Below are 21,156 nucleotides of genomic sequence, written 5' to 3'. Positions count from 1 at the left end.
TGAGAAAAAGGAAAAATTTTTGTTGTCTCTGAAATTTCGTAGGGAGAGGTGGGATGAGTCGAAGAAGAAGAAAGAAAAAGCCAAGACGATAACTCCGCTGTGGGGACATCGATGCCAACCAAATAGGTGCAAATTTATGATGGATTTTCTTTTATTTTGAAATCTTTTAATCTGGATTTATTTTGATTCTAGAAAGGGAAGGCAAAGAAGGAGCTTTCCACCGACCATACGCAACTTCTTACAAGCTTCCGCTCCTCTTTTTAAATTAAATTAAAGCACCAGTGATATTATCTGGGAGTTGTTCACATAAGCCAAAGCTGAAACCCAAGGTAACAAAAGAAGGAAAAGAAGCATTTTGAGCACTGCTGCGCCGAAATTTCCGAGAACAGAAACTTTGCACGTCGATTCCAAGAGCTTCTTGGTAAAACAATGATTATTAGAAGCCGGATTCATGGGTATTAAAACTTCTATAGTTTTTTTTTCCTAATTTACGAATTTTTTTTTTTTTTTTTTTTTCCCTCTTCCCTAGTGTGTCACTGTCTGCTGCACTTTCTTGGAAAGTGTGGCTTCCATTTTGATGGTTTTCCTTCGTTACTAAGTTTTGCCAGTTTATCTTTGTTGCTTTGAGAGCTTTATGTCTTGTTATTCGATCTTCAAGAGCCCCATCATTTCTGGACCCAGCTTTTGGGGTTAATCGTTAGATTGTTGGAGGTTATGGGGGGGGCAAGCTCCAGAGATGTTTACAAGTGTACGCGTAGGTCCCCTTCTTTTCGTAGCCGTGTCTGTGATAGCAGAATGGCTTTGGTGCGTTCAAGATATTCAAGAATTACCGATAAGTATAAAAACTTGAAGGAGGTATGACGCACTGTGCTTTGTTCGCCATGGTGATGTATGTGCTTAGATTTCATAGCAATATTTGGATGCTTCTTCTGTCGGAATCTTTAGTATCTTTGTCATGGTTGCTCTGCATTTTTGGTAATTTTACGTTGCAAAGAAACTTCCCGACCGGGATTGGAAAATGATTTGATATAGGTTTGGATGACATGTTTGCTTTTGGTTTTCTCTGGAAAGTTTGGAGCCTTTATAAACTTTTGCAAAATCCATATTGCTATATGCTTTTTATTCTTTTTTGGTGGTGGTTGTTTTAAAGCACCTGACAAGATCATAAAGCTCCTTTGGCAAAAGAAGAAAAAAAGAAGTCAAGAAAACTTATCTGTATCCATCTTTCAACCTTTCTAATGATAGCAAATTTTAAATTTACCTTGTCAAGATTTTACTTCGTATGTTTCATGTTTTGTTAAATTCTGAATTGGTCTCTTTCTTTTTTTTGTTTTACTTTTTTCTTATTCCATCATTTCATGAGTTTCACTCTTGTGGATTTTCAAACAATCAATTGCAAAGTATATGTGATTGTCTAATTACTGTAAAAAATGAATAATGATTTCTATCTACAGTAATATTAGTTATGCAGTCATCATGAAGAATTTTATATAAAATATTCCACGAAACAGAGCGATATTTATGAAGAACTATATATTAATGAAGAACCAACGTTGTAGGTGTTTGGTCCTTATTTTTCTTATCTTTGGACTAAGTGAATCTAAAATTGATGGTAACAATGGAGCAAGGGTGCTAAACTTCATTGGCAGTCATATAACTGGAACTTATCTATGAACACAATACTGTATTTGGATGCTTGTAAACTATTGACTTTATTTAATTTTTGTAGCTTGCATTGAAATGTTCATTGAAGCATCCTGTTCCTTGTCAAACCTCTGATGATGCTGTGCACATGATTGAAAGTAGATAAAAGTCTGAGCTGGGGGATATGATTGGTCTATTCTATTGGAAACTCGAACATTTTAGCCTTTACATTAATGGTATTTAATCTCTGTAGGTTACCGAGGCTCTTCAACAAGTTGGGCTTGAGTCTTCAAATCTTATTGTTGGTATTGATTTCTCAAAGAGCAACAAGTGGACAGGTTATCATCCATAATTGGAAATTTGTCTCATTTGGTTATTGTACATACCTGATCTAATCTGTAAGCAGGTAAATATTCATTCAACGGCTGCTGCTTGCATGACATTGGTGCTACTTGGAATCCCTATGAACAAGCAATCAGTATTATTGGACAAACCTTACCACCATTTGACGAGGATAACTTAATTCCATGTTTTGGTTTTGGAGATGGTAATTACTATCTCCTCTATATACTTATCATATATATGATTCTAATTCGTTTTCCCTGGTTCATATGGTGATGAGTTTCTATGTACTGGCAGCATCAACACATGATCATGATGTCTTTAGTTTCTATCCAGATGAAAGGCCATGTAATGGTTTTCCAGAAGCTTTATCACGATACCGAGAAATCGTCCCGCATGTGCAATTTTCTGGTTGCTTACCATTTGCTTCATTCCCATGCCTAATGTTGTTCTTAAATCTTGACCTTTTGTAAACTAATGATAGTTCAGCTTATACCGTGCAGGACCAACATCTTTTGCTCCAATGATAGAAATGGCTATGAACATTGTGGCACAGAGTGGTGGGCAGTACCATATTTTGTTGATAATTGCTGATGGGCAGGTATAAATTTTGGTCCAAATATCATCTACTTTATTAGAAAATTTTCTGTCGAAGTGATGCTTTTTTGAATTTATTTTGATTGCTCTAGAGAGATCATAAGAAATTTTCCAATAAAATCTGATGTATTATAGACTAATTCAAACTATTAGGAGGCTGATACATAGAAAGTCTATCAATAAAGATATACGAAAAACCTATACGAAGGCAAAGGGTGCAGGAAGCAAAGGTGGTATGGATGTGCATTTGATGGTATAGGCATTCATAATTTCAAAATTGGATGTAATATTGACTCATGAACGAACAATGGAGAGGCTATTACATAGCGAATATATTAAGAAAGGTAAAAGGTCAGCACCATGAACTTGAGCAAGAACCTTATATAAGGATGTTCTGGGATATGTAACTATACAGATTTTCATGTTTGATTTAATGAAAGTTGAAGATTAAGAAAAGATTAAAATTTTGTCCAAAACTGAAACATCTCGACTGAGCTGCAATGGTTTCAGTGATCTTGGTTCATTTTGGATGAAATGCATCAGTTTTGATATACTTTCAGCTCATTCCAATGGTTTAAATATTATATGATGAGAATCAAATTGTTGATGCCTTCATCACTTTGAGTGTATTTAGATTTATATTTCTGGGCTCAGTTTTCATGTCTTGGAAATGCTTTTGAGGAAAATTATCGGAATAAGAGAGGGGAAATTACTTATGAGGTGATAATTACCGGCAAGCATTTCCATGTTGGGTTACTAAAATTTAGGAAACTCATAGATTTCCTAACAGTTTTCTTTTTTGTTCTTTTGGGTAGAAGTAACAATTTTCTTTATCCTAGTGGTTAAATCCATAATGAAAACCAGCATGATCTTGCTTATTTTATGTAATCTCACAATTGGAGAATAGCTTTTTGTAGTAATTATGAATATGTATACATCTCACTCTTTTCCACTTCATTAAATTTGATAAATTTGGTTTGCTAGATTCCGAGATGTATATAAGGAAGATCTTGTTATGTTTCATATTTCATATATATATATGTGTATGTATAATATGTATGTATGTATGTATAATACATATGAATCTATTTAAGATATTATTGGGAAATTAAGATAATAATGTATATATATTGTCACATCTCCGATCCGAGATCGTGAGCCGGAGGTTATGGCAACCGCCGCATACTGATAGAAAACTTTCTCCACAAGCATGCAAGGCATCTTATCATGCTATCATAAAGCAATAGCGGAATAATTAGTCAATAATTTAAATCCAAAATTTAATAATCTAAATTTCAACTTTAATATCTAAATAAATTCAACAATATTCAATAAATTTAATAATATTCAATAAATCTTACATCAAATTCAATAAGACTTTCAATTTAAAATAAAAGTATCGAAGCTCTGCTTCTAATAACTCTCCCGCATATATCTCGTATCATCTTAATTTCTCAAGATCAGTAAAAACAATAAAATAGGAGGTAATGAGCTAGACAGTCTAGTAAGTAATGATCACTTCAATTGGATTAAATCAGATAATAAAGTAAATAGTCATTTATAGAAAATAAGCATATAGAGTTCATCAATTCGAAATCAGTTTCAATTATGCCACATTATCAAAACATAGTTCATGCCAAATTCAGTTCTTTTTCAAAAATTCGAGTTTCTTTTAAGAATTTAATTTCTTTCATTCTTAAGTTTTTTTCATTAATCATAGGCTATGATCATATTTTCTCTGTGGCACGATCATAACACCGCATATCATCTTGCGGTGAGCTACGAATTATCTGACAGCAAAGTTTTTCGAAACCGCTGGTCTTGCTGGCGGTTTGTTGCTAGTCTTATTGACGACATGTCGTGGTCTGCTGGTGGCAAAAATCTTCAAGACAAATCAATTATCAACGTATTAATCTCCATTGGTGGGATCCTTTATATAGTCATGTTGTGAATTAATATCATTCTTAAATCAAAATTCTTCATAAATCATGTTTTTATTCTAGTTCAATAGGAATTCACATAATCATGTGGTATCAAAATTAATCAATATAATGCATAACAAAATCAATGAGTTCAATCATGCTTCATCATAATATTTCAAAATAAGATATTTTCAACAACAAAATATTATTCATCAAATTCATGCATCATTTCACAAATCATGTCTGAAAAATATATTATAATTTGTCGATAAATCTAGAAAAAGGGAAGCATTACTTTCCTTATACGTATTCCAATAAATCCATATAATTCTAAAAATTTCTTTCCAAAATCTTTGGTTCATAGATCATATCACGATATCCTATTATCAGGTATCCATAACCCCTATACAAGATCAAATCCAATAATCAGAAAGAATACGAATATCATATTCAACGGTTTAAATTGGTCCAATCATCTAATTTCTTTTGGTCAAGATCCAATTAGGACATAGATGATTCAACAGCAATCAAGGATGATTAAATCAGTAGTGCTCAATAGGAACCAAGATGGAGGTCAATATGTCGTTTGGTGATCATGAGATAATTCGATCAAGTAACTTCATCTAATCAGACAACATCGCACAAGATGGAGATTTCAGATGGTGCAAATATGTTGTTTGATCGAAAATGTGGTTCAGACTTTGTCTATCGGGTCAATTTAGATTTGAAGTGACATGGCTAGGAATCTTTCATTGATTTCATAATTCAGTGGATAGTGAAAATCGTAAAGAGAGAAATTAATCAGATATAACACAACAGATCAGACGATACAACCCAACATCTCAATCAGCCCAATCAGGATGATCTAAATCAAAATATGATTGAATTTCTATAAAGATGATTCAATAAAAATTACGGATGATCAAATCTAATGGCTTGTGGTCTAGTCAAGATGGGTGCTGGCACGTTGTCTAGCGACCATGGATTAGGTCTCCTTCATTAAGATCGTTCAAACTCATCATCAATCTTCTCAAAATTCTAGAAAATTTAGGAGAGAAATAATCTAGAGAGAGAAAGTGGAGAGAGAAGATAGGGAGAGAAAGAGAAGAGAGAGGGAAGAGAAAAATCCTTTTTCTTTCTTTCTTTTTCTTTTCTTTTTTTTTCTTTTCTCTCTTTTTTTTTCTTCTTCTTTCTTTCTTTTCTTTTTCTCTTTCTTCTTCTTCCATTTGGGTGGTGAAACAGGGGATCTCCCATCCCCATCTATTCCCCGAATAGGGGGCTCAAGGCTAGCGGCAATTGTCGCCGGTGTTGTGGCCCACAGCAGCGCAACCGACGGTCATCAGTTCGGAGCTTATCAGCATTGGTCAGTATCGAAAAATCAAGGAAAAATGAATGGCAAAATAGAACACCTAGATCCCATCTAAATCTGGTGATTTGCCTACCAAAATCTATGCTTTAAGGGCCATAAAAGAATAGGGAGGAAGGTTAAACACGTAGGGTCGACCACATACCTCTTTTTCCGGCAATGCTTGGCCAGCACATGCTGGGTGGGAAGGAACGGGACTCCCATTGGGAGTCCTCTTCCGCGTGGCCTCCTGACTGAGACGGAAGCCGGGGAGGAGTCGGACTCCTCCCCTTGGCCCTCTTTTTAAACGGAGGCCAAGCTTCCCTTTCGAACCCCACCCCTCCGGTCATCGTTCATCGCTGAAAGGAAACCTAGCTTCCATTTCTTTCTTTTTGGGATTTCCATTGATTGCTTCAAGAGCTGTGCGCAGCCTTATTGGGCTGCTACTGGAAATAGGGTGGGTCAAATTGCTTTAAGGGCCATAAAAGAATAGGGAGGAAGGTTAAACACTGAGGCCCGACCACATACCTTTTTTTCCGACGATGCTTGGCCAGCACGTGCTGGGTGGGAAGGAACGGGACTCCTGTTGGGAGTCCTCTTCCGCATGGCCTCCCGATGGAGACGGAAGCCAGGGAGGAGTCGGACTCCTCCCCTCGGCCCTCTTTTTAAACGGAGGCCAAGCCTCTCTTTCAAACCCCACCCCTCCGGTCATTGTTCATTGCCAAAAGGAAACCCAGCTTCCACTTCTTTCTTTTTGGGATTTCCATTGATTGTTTCAAGATCCGTGCACAGCCTTATTGGGCTGCTACTGGAAATAGGCTGGGTCAAATTGGGTTGGGGTATTACATATATATTTGTATGTATGAATGTATGTATTATACTCTATATATAACTACTTTGCATGATGGTGCCTTTAGGTGCATGATTAAGTCCATATCGCATAGGCTAGTATTTTACAAAAATTCCTTTTGTTGTGTTAGATTAGCATTGAAAAGTAGATTCACATTTATGCTTAAAAATGTTCTAAAACATGATTAGAGATATTTTTCTTTTTACCAATTTAATAACTGTACATGATTTTGAACTAAAACCACCGAAACTCTACTCCCTAAGGTGTTAAAAAACATAATATACTGACATGAAATCTACTTCATTTTCTTTACTAACTCATACTTCATTTCTCAATTGTATCTTAATTATTTGATGGTTTTCTTTTTCTGAAATTGCTGAGGGAAACTAAATATGCCAAAACAACCAAAATTCCTGGAATCTGAACTTATCTGCTCAATCATACAAAAATATAATACTGTTGGAAGACATGATTCTTTTGGGACATTCATATTCGATATCCTCAAGAATCATTCTTTTTGTAGTAATCTTTTTTTTTTTTTGGGTGCAATATGTAATAAACTTTTTAATTATCAGTATCTGAATACAAAACACTGAAAATACATTTGTAATTTGTTAAATAGCCACATAACAGAAAGGACACACCCTCCACAATGATCCCTTGCCCATGGTGGTTATATTACCTGCATTGCATGCCACTGATGAACATGTGCTATATAGATTTCCATTTAAGTTGGGGATATTTCTGCTTTGCCATTGAGGAACATGTTTGCATTTGAAACAATATTTGAATTCTACCTTAAGTCGGCTTTGTCCTACTTATTTTGAGGTTGTCTATTCCATTTCTGAATGCATGTACCTGTTATTTTTTTCTACATCCAGCTGGCTAGACCCATAATTTCTCACCTCCAATGATGAGATGAATTGCATCCTGATCTTCAGCCAACCTCGAGAGATTTGACTTCCAAATAACAGATCTTAAAATCTTTTCAGGCGTATGTGTGTAATTTGCCTCATGGGTAGCTTGACTTTGAATATATTTGCTAATTTAGCCTTAGAAACTTCATTAGCAGACTGATTGTAAATTAAGAATTAACATAAATATGCAATTTATGCATCCTCATCTGGACTGCTTGCCTTAATCTCGGTGATTAAAATTGATCCGTGGTGAGCATGTGGATATTACAGTCTGTGGTGAATGAAGATTAAGCTCAAATGTTCCTTGACTTTGGGAACTTTCAAGTTATTACAAGAATGAATATAGGTGCCACCATTGAAGCACATCTTGGAATAGTATTCATCATCTTTAGTCAGCATAAATTCTTAAAAAGGAAAATGTGAAATCAGCTGAACCTTTGTTCTTTAAAATGCGACAGGTGCAACTAAAATGGGATTGTAGTTATGACATTACTAATACTGTCCTCTGATAACCATTTTGTGATTTTTCCCCCCAAATTGATTAGGAAAGATGACCCTTTTGCCACCTACCAGCCAAGGCTGGTCTAGCCATGAATAGCTCCAAACTGAACATGATGTGAGTTTCCTTTACAATCTCAAAGCTAGTGTTGTTTATCGATTATCCTATGGGTTCTTGCTTAAGCCATATAGAGCACCATGAGAGTGATACTCCTAAAAGCCATGGATGATTCTATCTGGAATCTTGCGAGAGCCAATGGTCCTTGTGACCTAGAGGGAGCACCCAACAGATGCGGATTCTCATAACGGCACCAAACACTGGCTCTTGTTAAGTGTAAACAACACTTCAAATACTCTGGTGCTCCAAGAGTTAGTATGGGACAACGGAAAGACATACCCGATCTTGCTCGATGAAGATACGTCGTGACTCTATACGATTGGTCCTGGCTCAGAATTGATTGATTCATACGTCCTCTCCTTCTCAGTAGCGGTCCTAGGTCTCCGTACTCCTGGTAGGTAGAGTTATAAACGAACCAAACCAATAATCCACTGCACAAGAGCCTCTAGATCTCAATGATAATAATGGAGGTGTGAAAATTAATCTCTCTATCACTCTACGTGGGGTACATGAATTTTTTTTTGACGATTCTTGATCGGTCTCTTCATATAGAGTAAATCCCATTATTGAGAGATAAGAATAAAAGGCTCTTATCATATCGGTTGGTTGCTAACTAATCTTTAAGTTGTTAGCGAGATTATTTTAAATTTAAATTCATCAAATTGGGCTCGCAAATGGGCACAACCGATTCGGTTCCAATCGAATGCCCAACATTCTCCCACTCACATATTGCGGGAGCGATGCCATAACAACTACACCTCAACATTGCTTTATCATTGAATCTATTCATACAGGCTAATGGACAGTAAGACCACTGAGTCAACCTATATTTTTAGAGCTCCATACTAGAAATTGACTTAGGCCAGCATAGAGACATCAACCCTCTAAGGATAAGCAACTCAGGATGCCCCAAACCAACTTGATTACGTCAAGCTAAACATCTCTAATCCCTCAAAGAGCCATACTTAAACTTCTCAGCACATTCTATGCTATACCCATAATCATGTTGCTACTTCAGAAGCACCATAACTTGTCGACAATGAGTCATAACACATTGACGTAATCCAAATTGTCTTCCTTTACCCTAATGCCATTAGATTTGTGATCAATTGCTTTCCTAGCAATGTCCCTTAAAATCGAATTGATTATGGTCATAGGTAACATGCTAAAGTAGCTAACACTGATCATTCACTTCATGACATAGTCTATAGTCACAAAGGGCATCAATGAGGACAATATTTTATATGTTTTAAGGACTCAAACAGTGATGAAACAAGGGTCCATTCATTCACTTTCTTGATGGCCGAGAAAGCACATGTAGCATGAAATATATGCTATGGCAGAGAATCTCAATCGCGTGCATATCAGTCTCTCACATATGCCATACGAACCTCAGTTCAGTCACTCCTCGAGTACCTAATCTAAGTCTCCATTTGCTCGCTATTCTAAGTGCCAAATAATAATATCACTTTCAGCTCTAAAATTAGGCTTATATGAATTGTGGGACTATCTATATGCAGTCTTTTTTAAAAAAGACCTCATGTTAGCATCTACTAAGGTGGCTTACTTAATGTCTTAATTTTTGCTCGCTTACACAAGCGCCAAAAAGAATGATTACCCATGTGAGTGGGCCACTCAGCTTGTGACATACTACTAATTATAATTAAAGAATATAAGTGCATATATATATATGTGTGCGCACGCGCGCGCTAATTTTGGTTCACGCCAACAGAAAAAATATATAGATAAATAATAAAATTTTATTATTGCATGAATAATCAAAAATATCCTATATATCAATAATATAGAAATGATCAACTATCTACATAATCAAACTCTAGAGAGTCCAAGCAACCTAACATGAGGCAAAAATATATTTCTATGAATAGGCTTAGTTAAAGGGTCAACAACCATGCAATTTGTAAAAATATGTTCCAGGACCACTTCCATCTGCTCTGTCGCCTCACAAACATAGTGATACTTCACATCAATATGTTTGGACTTGTCATGATACTTGGGGTCCTTCATATAGTTTGAGCATGAGCGGGTCTAGTCTAGTGTTGGAGTGATAATGCGGTGATGATCTAATTGTGTTAATCAGATTGTAATACCCACCCCTACGCACGGATCTCAAAGCAGTATCAAAAAAAAGAAAAAAAGAAAAGAAAGAAAAAAAAGAGAAAGAAAGAAAGAAAAAGAAAAAAAGAAATAGACTCTCTCTCCTGTCCTCTCTCTCTTTCCTCTCTTTCTCTCTACTTTCTCTCTCCACTTTCTCTCTCTGAAATTTTCTCTTTAGATTATTTCTCTCTACTAGGATTTTCTAGAATCATGAGAAGAGTGATAATGACTTTAAATAATTCTAGTGAAAGCATCTGATCTATGATCGTCAAGCAGCATGCCAGCACCTTGACTACACCATGAGCCCTTAGATTTGATCATCCATGATTTTATTTTGAATCATTTGTATACTGATTTAACTATGACTTGATTAGATTATTTTGATTGGATCAATCGAGCTGATAGACTGTGTCACCTGATCAATTTGGATATACCTCATGAATTCTCTCCTCTGACTTTCTCTCTCTACTTGATTTATGGACTCAATAAAAGAATCTCGATCCTATTATTTTGAAAATCTGATTTGGTACGATAGTCAAACTTTAGATCATCTATGTCCTAATTAGATTTTGATCAGATGAAATTAGATGATCAGACTAATCTGGACTATAGGATGCGGGTACCATCAATTCTATCTTTCTTAATTATTCATGTCCTTTCTAATTATTGAAATTGATCCTGTATAGGATTGTGGATGTTTGATCATGGGATATCGTGATATGATTTATGAACAAAGGATTTTGAAAGAAAATTTTTAAAATTATGTGGATTTATTGGAATGCGTATGAAGTAAATAATGCTTCATTTTTTCTAGATTATTCAGTAAATTATAAAATATCTTCTCTATTGAACTATGCATAATTTATGAATATGATGCGTGGTGTTTTGAATTGTTGAATATGCTCCTTGTTGATTTATAAATAAGCATATTAAATTCGATATGGATTAGATTGATTGATTTCGATATCGTCTGATTTGTGATTTTCGAATTAGAATATGAACAAGTATTTTGTATTGAGATGGATTTTGATTCATAGTCTGACTAAGTTTCGAACCCTGTCAGTAGGGGTTATATGCTGGTATTTCGATATCCTATCAGTGAGAGTTATATGCTGATATTTCAATATTCTGTCAGTGGGGGTTATATGCTGGTATTTCGATACTCTGCCAGTGGAGATTATATTCTGGTACTTCGATATCCTGCCAGTGGGAGTTATATGCTGGAATTTCAATATCCTGTCAGTGGAGGTTGTATGCTGGTATTTCGATACCCTACCAGTGGGGGTTGTGCGTTGGTATTGTGATACCCTGTCTTTGGGGGTTATGAGGTGGTACTTTGATTTAGTTCATGGCTGTCGAGATATGTATGTTGTTTTGAAAGAAATGGATTTATGAACCTAAGAATTTGAAAATAAATTTTGAAAGATTGAATTTAAATGATCTTATTTTGATTAGTGTTTTATGTTTAAACTGATGCACCTTGTATGTTTATTTTTCAGTATATTATTATTGCTGACTTTATCTAGCTAAAGTGCACATTGCTTACCGGACTGTTTAGCTCATGACGAGTTTCTATTATTTTTACAGATTCAGAGATCTAGCTTAATCCAGAGATTCAATATGGGAGAGTGAATTAGAAGAAGACTTTGACATTTTATTTTAGATTAGGATTTATTAAGATTTGATTACAAGGCTATGAAATTTTATTTTATAAGATATTTGATTTAGTTAATTAAAATAAAGTTAAGTCATAAATTATTTAAATTCTATTTCACTGTGATGCATTGATATCGTGATAAGATGCCTTGTATGCTTTTGGAGAGAGTTTTTCATGAGTATGCGGCGGTTGCCATGACCTCCGACTCACAATCTCGGATCGGAGGTGTGACAATTTATATGGTATCAGAGTATAAGTGGATAGACTATGACACAGATAAGATACGAGTGTAGGTGGGTAGGCACTAGGGACATTGAGATGATGACTTATATTAATTATGACATAGAAACTTAGATTCAACAGAAGTACATTGATAGATTTGAATCAGAGTGTATAGCAGAAGCATAGTGGTCTGAATTATTTTCAAACTAATCAGAACAGTAATTTGATTTGACTAATATTATGATGAAAGATTCGATTTTGAAATTAGAGGATGATATGATTTAACGTAAAAGTAATCCTAAATTTTTAAGAACTTAAGTCAGAAAAAATTTGAGGACGAAATTTCTTTTTAGGAGGGGAGAATGTAATACCCACCCCCATGCACGGATCTCAAAGCAGTATGAAAAAAAGAAAAAAAGAAAAGAAAGAAAGAAAGAAAAGAGAAAGAAAAAAAAGAAATAGACTCTCTTTCCTGTCCTCTCTTTTTTCTCTCTTTCTCTCTCTAGTTTCTCTCTTCACTTTTTCTCTTTAGATTATTTTCTCTACTATAATTTTTTAGAATTATGAGAAGAGCGATAATGAGTTTGAATGATTCTAGTGAAAGCATCTGATCCATGGTCGTTAGGCAGTATGCCAGTACCTTGACCACACCATGAGCCTTTAGATTTGATCATCCATGATTTTATTTTGAATCATTTGTATACTGGTTTAACTATGACTTGATTAGATTATTTCGACTGGACCAATCGAGCTGTTAGATCGTGTCATGTCATCAATTTAGATGTACCTCATGAATTCTTTTTCCTCTGACTTTCTCTCTCTATTTGATTTATGAACTCAATGAAGGAATCTTGACCCTATTATTTTGAAAATCTGATTTGGTACAATAGCCAAACTTTAGATCATTTATGTCTAATTGGATTTTGATCAGATGAAATTAGATGATCGGACCAATCTGGACTATAGGATGCGGGTATCCATCAATTCTATCTTTCTTAATTATTCATGTCCTTTCTAATTATTGAAATTGATCCTGTATAGGATTGTGGATGTTTGATTATGGGATATCGTGATATGATCTATGAACAAAGAATTTTGAAAGAAAATTTTTAGAATTATGTGGATTTATTGGAATGCGTATGAAGTAAGTAATGTTTCACTTTTTCTAGATTATTCAGTAAATTATAAAATACCTTCTATATTGAACTATGCATGATTTATGAATATGATGCGTGGTGTTTTGAATCGTTGAATATGCTCCTTGTTGATTTATAAATAAGCATATTAAATTCGATATGGATTATATTGATTGATTTCGATATCGCCTGATTTGTGATTTTTGAATTATAATATGAATAAGTATTTTGAATTGAGATGGATTTTGATTCGTAGTCTGACTAAGTTTCGAATCCTACCAGTGGGAGTTATATGCTGATATTTCGATATCCTGCCAGTAGGGATTATATGTTAGTATTTCGATATCCTGCCAGTGGAGGTTATATGCTGGTACTTCGATACCCTACCAGTGGGGGTTATATGCTGGTATTTTGATACTCTGTCAGTAGAGGTTATATGCTGGTATTTTGATACCCTATCAGTGGGGGTTGTGCGCTGGTACTGTGATATCCTGCCATTGGGGGTTATAAGGTGGTACTTTGATTTAGTTCATGACTGTCGAGATATGTATGTTGTTTTGAAAGAAATGGATTTATGAACCGAAGAATTTGAAAATAAATTTTGAAAGATTGAATTTGAATGATCTTATTTTGATTAGTTTTTTATGTTTAAACTGATGTACCTTGTATGTTTATTTTTCAGTATTTATTATTGCTGACTTTATCTAGCTGAAGTGCACATTGCTTACTAGGTTGTTTAGCTCATGATGAGTTTCTATTGTTTTTACAGATTTAGAGATTTAGTTTGATCCGGGGATTCAATATGGGAGAGTGCATTAGAGGAAGACTTTGATATTTTATTTTAGATTAGGATTTATTAAGATTTGATTGCAAGGTTATGAAATTTTATTTTGTAAGATATTTGATTTAGTTAATTGAAATAAAGTTGAGTCATAAATTATTTAAATTCTATTCCACTGTGAGTATTGATATCGTGATAAGATGTCTTGCATGTTTTTGGAGAGAGGTCTTCATGAGTATGCGGCGGTTGCCATGACCTCTGACTCATAATCTTGGGTTGGGGGCGTGACAATGAAAGATAAAATTGAATCGAATTGCCGCTTGAATGATATATTAGTGACATGCATCTCAAGATTTTAATGTGGTGATATATATGCAATTGAGTAGCTATACAATTAGACTTAATGTGCATGTTAGCATGGCTTATATCTGTGTTTTGTAGTATACATAGTGTTATATTGAGCATTATTCAAATTATGGATATATGAATTTTACCATTTTCTTATCGGCTAATATTATCGCAAAGGTGTTTCATATTCATGCTGGTATGAACGTAGAGGATTCTTACTGGGCTATAAAGCTTACACCCTTTTTTCCTTCAAAGTCGCCGGATGCGTAGCATCGATCAGATTTGGTATGAAGTTCGAGCGATGGAGTCATTAGTTAGTTGGTTGGTTGATTTTCTGATATCAAATAAATATTTTAATCTTGTGAATTTTATTTAATAAAGGTGGATTGGTTTAGTTTGATAAATATGGTTGAATTTTCATAATTTTTTCGATATTCTTGTGGATTTGTTTATTATTTAGGCTTTTCATGATCTCTAGGGCATTGCTTTAGAATTCATGTGGCCGTGTCACATGGTTGACCCGGGTGTTGGATTTGGGGTGTGACAATATGAATTGGGACTCAACTGCTGGTATTTTATCTAGGCATCCTAAAACAAATACAAACCTGAATCCAATGGTTTTGCTTTCTTTTAACCTATAAATCTAATCAAAACATTCTATCATATTGCTATACATGATGTTATCATTAGGATGACTTGATGCAAAGGCAAGGGGTCTCTGTAATATATAATTTTTGGTTTATAGGCAAATTATAATTTGTTGATCAAATTAGAAGTTAGAGGGATGTATGCGTGAATTGGCTACTGATGTGTGTGGAAATCCAGTTTCTGTTTCAACATTTCTGAAGGTTTACCTTTAAAATATTTGGGCAAGTTACACAGGGAAGATACCAAGTCTTGCCAGTAGCATACAAGCTTATATTTTTTGGATCACTTTGATGCATTAGCAACAGTTTTCCATAACATATGATTTTTGTTTCATAGCCAATTTGGATGTTATATATGACATTCAATTTGTAGGTCTTCATTTTGGAACCCGATCTTTGAATTTCACCAAACCAGATTCACATATATATTTATTTATGTACATACATACATATAGACTGCTTATTACTAGGGCAATCCAGTTTCTTTTTCTTTTCTTTTTTGTTTTATGAAGCTTTACTACTTCTAAAGTATTTGGTTCCACAGGTTACAGGAAGTGAAAACAGTGAATCTGGCCAGTTAAGCTACCAAGAACAGAAGACTGTCGAGGCTATTGTGGAAGCTAGGTAATGAAAATTTATAATTTTTTCTGTTGATATTTGTAGGGAAACCTATCAGAGTTTATCACATATTGCTAAATCCAATTTCTATCTTTTTGAGAAATCAACCCTCAGCACCTGCCATTTTTTGACATGCTGATGGCTAATATTGATAACTATAGGCCAATAAAAGGAATATTATATTTTTTTCACCCGTACTATCTACTTTCCCTCAAATGTCTCTTTACCATGCATATTTTATTTCAAGGAGCCTTCCATTCTTTTTGTGTTGCAGTAAATTCCCTCTATCCATTATTTTAGTTGGTGTTGGGGATGGTCCTTGGGATATGATGAAGAAATTTGATGATTACATTCCTGAACGATCCTTTGACAATTTCCAGGCAAAGACTATATTGCACATTTCATCTTCATTCATATACAGCCACATCATCTTGTCTGCATTTACCTTTAATTGAGTAAACCTTTGTTGCTTTCCAGTTTGTAAATTTCATGGAGATAATGTCAAAGGATGAGCCGCAATCCAAAAAAGAGTCCGATTTTGCTCTGGCAGCTTTAATGGAAATACCATCACAATATACGGCAACACTAAGTCTTGGCATCTTAGGGTATTGATACAAACCTTATACAGCATATAAGTCGGTGCTAATTCTATGGTATTCAATTCAAACTAATTCTGGGTGGCCCTATTTTGTGCTTAAACAGAAGCAGTGCTGCAATTTCTCCAAGAAGGACCCCTCTTCACCCACCTAATGGAAGTTATGCTGCAGCGTTTTATGGCCCAGATACTTTCAGATCAACTAGTTTCCAGCAAAGTGTGCTGCATGTTTCTCGAGATAATTCTATACGTGCATCAGCTCCACGTGAAGCAAGCGTTGTTTCCCGTAATAGGGTATGCTATGTGAATAACCAACAATTTTTCTTCCCCGCTGTGTCACTAATATATGTCCATTGGGCACTCGGAGCCTGCATGGATAACATCTCATGATTTTGTAGCATGATCCAATATGACTTACCACACCTTGTTATTGTCTTTCAAGGATTTCAAAAGGTCCAACTACTTATTGGAAAAGTCATTTTCTGTTCACTAATTATGTTTGTGGTTTCTTTTTTTTTTCTCTTCTCACTTAAACCTGAGTCTTATGTTGAAATATAAAATCATTAATCTTCTAAAATAGGAATACATTTAGAACTGCAAATAGACTGCTCTCTATGCTATCCTTTTCTCTGGAAATCTGGATTGATTCTGTTACATATAATTGACCAATTATAATATGTGGTTGTGAGTAGATCTGCTCAGTTTGCTCAATGAACCTCAAAGACATGGTGTTTGATTGTGGTCACCAGGTGAGTTTGGACATTTCCAGCTTTTTATCCCTTGTTACTTTCTCCAGTATTGTTATGCTTACCAGAGTTTAAGGCAATAATTATCTAAAACCTCCTATGTTTTTTTAGTTCCCTGGTCATTATTGTGTGTACCATTTGAAATATAATTTTCTTATTTTATTCTACCTGTATTTACTTGCAGACATGCTACAACTGTGGATCAAACCTTCAAGCATGCCCCATATGTTCTCGCAATGTCGCAAAAAGAATCAGGCTCATTTAAGGTAACCATAGCTAGGGTATTCCACTGTTTTTGATTTTCTGAATATTGTTCTGCAATTTGGTTCCTTGGCTTCATATGTGTGCTTCAGAATTAAATTTAATTTTCTGTGTCAAAGTTTGCCTTCTACCTTCTTATTTAAGACTCTGCTAGTTATGCAGAACCTTAGAGTGCTCCTCCTCAATTGCATGGATCAAAATTCATGGTAAATAATAATAATATAGTATTGTTTTTCTACTCACAAATCAGGTGTCTGGGTGTCATCAAAGTTCCTTTTGCTAGTCCATTTTTTTTTCTTTTATTTTCTAGAAATGCATGGGAGTGCCACTTCCAGGTTTGAACCCAGAACCTCCCCTCAGTAGGAGAGGGGTGCCTTCTTGCTGCAAGTCTGAGTGACCTCTCCTGCCCAAAGTTGCCATGGTCAAGAATGCAACGTGGTATCATAGAAATTTGATGTCAAGTTCAAAGATGATAGTAGATTCTTCTCAAGCCCAGATGTATCATAGCTTGAACTATAAAGTCATCCCAATATAGATTGGTATAATGTTTTCTGATTAAAGTATAAGGCATGTGTATTTGTTCCATCTCGCTTCCTAAATGCTTGCACATTTAAAGTTAATGGTGAAATTTCAGTTTTATAATTACCCTTTGGGCCTGTTATTTGGAAGTAAGACCGATTTCTTTTCTATCCAGGAAGCCAAAAATGAGGTCTTAAGTGAATTTATTAATGTCATTTATATTATTTTGTTCTTTTGGATGCATCTCATAGCAAACTTAAAGTTTATAAGTAGATTTCACACATGTTTTTATTTATGTGCAATTGCAAAGAAATGCAATATTTCTGGAGCCCTCTAATATAACTTTATGTATTCTGTTTCTTTCCAAGCTTATCTCTCAAGGTTTTTAATGAAGAAGGTATAGTTTCTAAGTAGCCCGGAGATGTACTGAAGATAAAGTACCTTTTAAAATTCAGATTACAATCATTAATTATACATATTTACATGAGTGTGTAACACAAACGCGTACATATGGACTCTGCTATCATACTTCTGAAGATGGTCAAAAACACAATTTAACCATTAAAATTCATGTTCCATGGAGAAACAATATTCATATATTGTATTCATTACTTGATCTTAGAAGTCCTGTGATTTGTATAGGAGCATCCAAAAGATGTACCAAAGTACTTGGATCAGTTGTTGAGAAGCTTGTACGCTTAAATTAAAAGAACAAGCTTTCTTGTATATCAATTATGAAGCAGTGAGTGGAACAACACTTATACAAGTATCATAAATTTTCCCCAAAAAAGAAGTCATAGATAAGTTTTCTGAAACTATTACATGCTAAAAAGGAGTTAAATCAACACACATATCAATTCATAAGATGTAACTAAGGTTCATGTCAATAGAAAGCCTGAGTTCCTTCATTGAAACCTATATGAAGGTTATCAGTAGCAAAAAGCATTAAATGGATGTAGGTTGACACTTAAACTGTAAATATTGGGCAAACAATGGGTTAAGCTGTGTTATCATTATCATCATTCAAGCAGAATTTAGTTATAAGTAGATTCAGACAAAAGAGAGCACATAAACAAATTGTTGTAGTCTTTATAGCCATGGAGAATGATATGAGATGATGTGTTTTCTTCTTGATCACAAACTCGAGTAGTTCTATTAGCATAAGGAACTCATATTAGAATTGATATGCCTCCAGTCTATTTTGATCTCGTACGGTATCTGCATTATGTATTCCTTTCAGCCAAAAGAACTTATGTAGTTATTGCATAAATTAATTCATTTTAGATTGCTAGCAGGATTGATAATTTCCATGAATTTTTATGGATTTTACAATTTTGATGCAAGCAGTGTATTTATCTTCCGCTTCTGGTAATAATCTATTTACAAAGACTACCAAGAAGAACAGCCCGCAATTTTTTGACTTATATCATTTTCTGTGCGACGTACATACAAAAAAAAAAATGCAATGTAGTCTAAGTACAAAAATTTGTGGAAACCAAACAATTATTATTCAATTAAAGCTATGAGTATATTTTATTTCATGAGCAATGTTGAATTTACCAACAATTTTAACTAGACTCTTAATTAGATTTTGTTCGATGAAAATTTTGTAGCTTTTCATGTATCCTGAAGGAGAATTCCACATCCCTTTCTATAAAGAAATATAAACCATCAACCAGTCTTTTTTCTCCACAACTCCTAGGCAACTAATTAGGCCAATGTTTTATTGATTGGGAATATCAGTGAGTTCTCATTCAGCACTTGACTAGAGAATGTGGTCTTCAAGTTAGTAACATTGTTGTCATCTAGCATCCGTCATGCACTTAAATATTGCTATCATTCAATAATAATGTAATAAAAAAATGACAATTTAATCTCTTTTGGGTGAAAATCCTTGCCAAATGTGAGTAGTGATAAACAGATTTCAACATAGTTTATTGCTTGGTCTGATTTTAAATTTTAGGCATCTCTACTCATCAGCAGTTAATTATCAAATGTAGACTAAAAATTAGTAATTTTGCTATGTACTAACATCTATCATGCAATAAATGTTGCATAAATTTAGTAATAAATTGATGTAAAGAGGCAACCAAAACTCCTTGCACTGTTGCACAAATGTGTTTGCTAGATGTTAGCAGTGATAGAGGGAATTCAGCATAGGTAATCAACATTTTTTAATTCCACACATATTTCATTGTCATATTTGCAAGAGAGGAGCATTTGTCATTATTTAATATTTGCAATTCTCTCTTTTAGTGGATCATGTACATCATGTATTTTCATCACTGAATTGAATGTAGAAATATCCTGTTCACCTTTTCTTCTACTTGCACTGCAGGCTAGTTGTGGTAGCGCTAAAATTCTGCTTATCAATTCAGCAATGCCGAATTAGCTGCAATATCTGGAATGATTTTGCTGAGTAGCCTTTCCTGATTTGTCCTAATCGGTGTAAGCTAGTGCATGTATTAATCCATATCCCCTATCGGACTTCGGATTGGAACACTGGGGCATTTTAATCTGCATGCTAGTCTGAGAGATGAGCTGAGTATTTGACTAAGAAATTTTACTATGACAGACAAAATATAATGCCTTGTTAAATATTCAATTAGCTTGTTAATACTTGGCAAATGCTAGAAATCATATATTTCATCAAAGAGTTTTTTTTGGATAATTTTATTAGAGATCTTATTAATTAGATGAACCATTGTCTTTAAAGCTCCCGTCTGGGCGGCATCACCATCCGGATCGGCTCTATCAGGATCGGCTCTATCAGAATCCCCGTGGCTGCATAAAGCCTTCTCAGAGATCGAGCATTTGGCTCTTGAGAAGGTGCAAAGGGTGACCCTTTGGAAAAACTATAGGGGTGAGATGAATTTGTTTGATCTCCCTCTCTCCATAATATGATCTGGGACATGAAGGCATGCTGATACTTATTTTTTCCCTGTTGAGACACCCAACTTATACAGCACTTGAGTAGATGCAACTAATGAAGTCGAATACAAAAGATTGCAAAATTGAGGAGCAGGGGTGGTAGAGTTCCACAAAACTAGCTTGCCATGTCCGGCAACATAAGAAGCAATCCAATATGCGAAGGAATGATAGTTCCATATCGGATAGATTAAGAACTCTTGTGGTGCTTATAAACTTTTGGGCTCGTCTGTCTAAACACCTAGGTTTTTAGATAGGATATTAGCATGGTATCGATTCTCACAATTCAGCCAATAACTGTTCTAGAGTCGTACTTAAGGCCATGAGCCTCCTACGTGCGATTATGT

General features: G+C 34.8%; 1 protein-coding gene across 5 annotated transcripts; it reads left to right on the top strand.

Moving 5' to 3' along the window:
- Positions 1-477: 477 nt before the first annotated feature.
- On the top strand, positions 478-20,486 carry LOC105049556 (E3 ubiquitin-protein ligase RGLG2). Of its 5 annotated transcripts, none has more exons than XR_012143364.1 (14): positions 481-855; positions 1,898-1,982; positions 2,051-2,191; positions 2,284-2,397; positions 2,490-2,587; positions 15,687-15,766; positions 16,035-16,140; positions 16,238-16,365; positions 16,463-16,649; positions 17,048-17,104; positions 17,286-17,367; positions 17,525-17,568; positions 17,673-17,901; positions 20,220-20,486. XR_012143364.1 is itself a non-coding variant. In XM_010929236.4 (12 exons), the coding sequence occupies exons 1-11, from the start codon at positions 715-717 to the stop codon at positions 17,364-17,366; spliced, it is 1,218 nt and encodes a 405-aa protein (XP_010927538.1). In that variant the 5' UTR covers positions 482-714; the 3' UTR covers position 17,367; positions 20,220-20,486. The 5 variants fall into 5 exon arrangements, 2 of the variants coding, with proteins under 2 accessions (XP_010927540.1, XP_010927538.1); XR_003801489.2 differs by having other exon boundaries at positions 17,517-17,568; XR_012143365.1 differs by lacking the exon at positions 17,048-17,104 and having other exon boundaries at positions 478-855; positions 17,517-17,568.
- Positions 20,487-21,156: the final 670 nt, after the last annotated feature.

This window comes from Elaeis guineensis, chromosome 8 (assembly GCF_000442705.2).
Source record: "Elaeis guineensis isolate ETL-2024a chromosome 8, EG11, whole genome shotgun sequence".
NCBI classification, from domain to species: domain Eukaryota; kingdom Viridiplantae; phylum Streptophyta; class Magnoliopsida; order Arecales; family Arecaceae; genus Elaeis; species Elaeis guineensis.
This window is presented reverse-complemented; position numbering and strand designations above follow the sequence as displayed.

Excerpts from the sequence above, each read along its gene's own strand:
- LOC105049556 (XM_010929236.4), top strand. The coding sequence starts at position 715 with ATGGGGGGGGCAAGCTCCAGAGATGTTTACAAGTGTACGCGTAGGTCC. Across the intron at positions 2,192-2,283 it reads ATGTTTTGGTTTTGGAGATG|CATCAACACATGATCATGAT; the intron begins GTAATTACTATC and ends ATGTACTGGCAG. Across the intron at positions 2,398-2,489 it reads CCCGCATGTGCAATTTTCTG|GACCAACATCTTTTGCTCCA; the intron begins GTTGCTTACCAT and ends TATACCGTGCAG.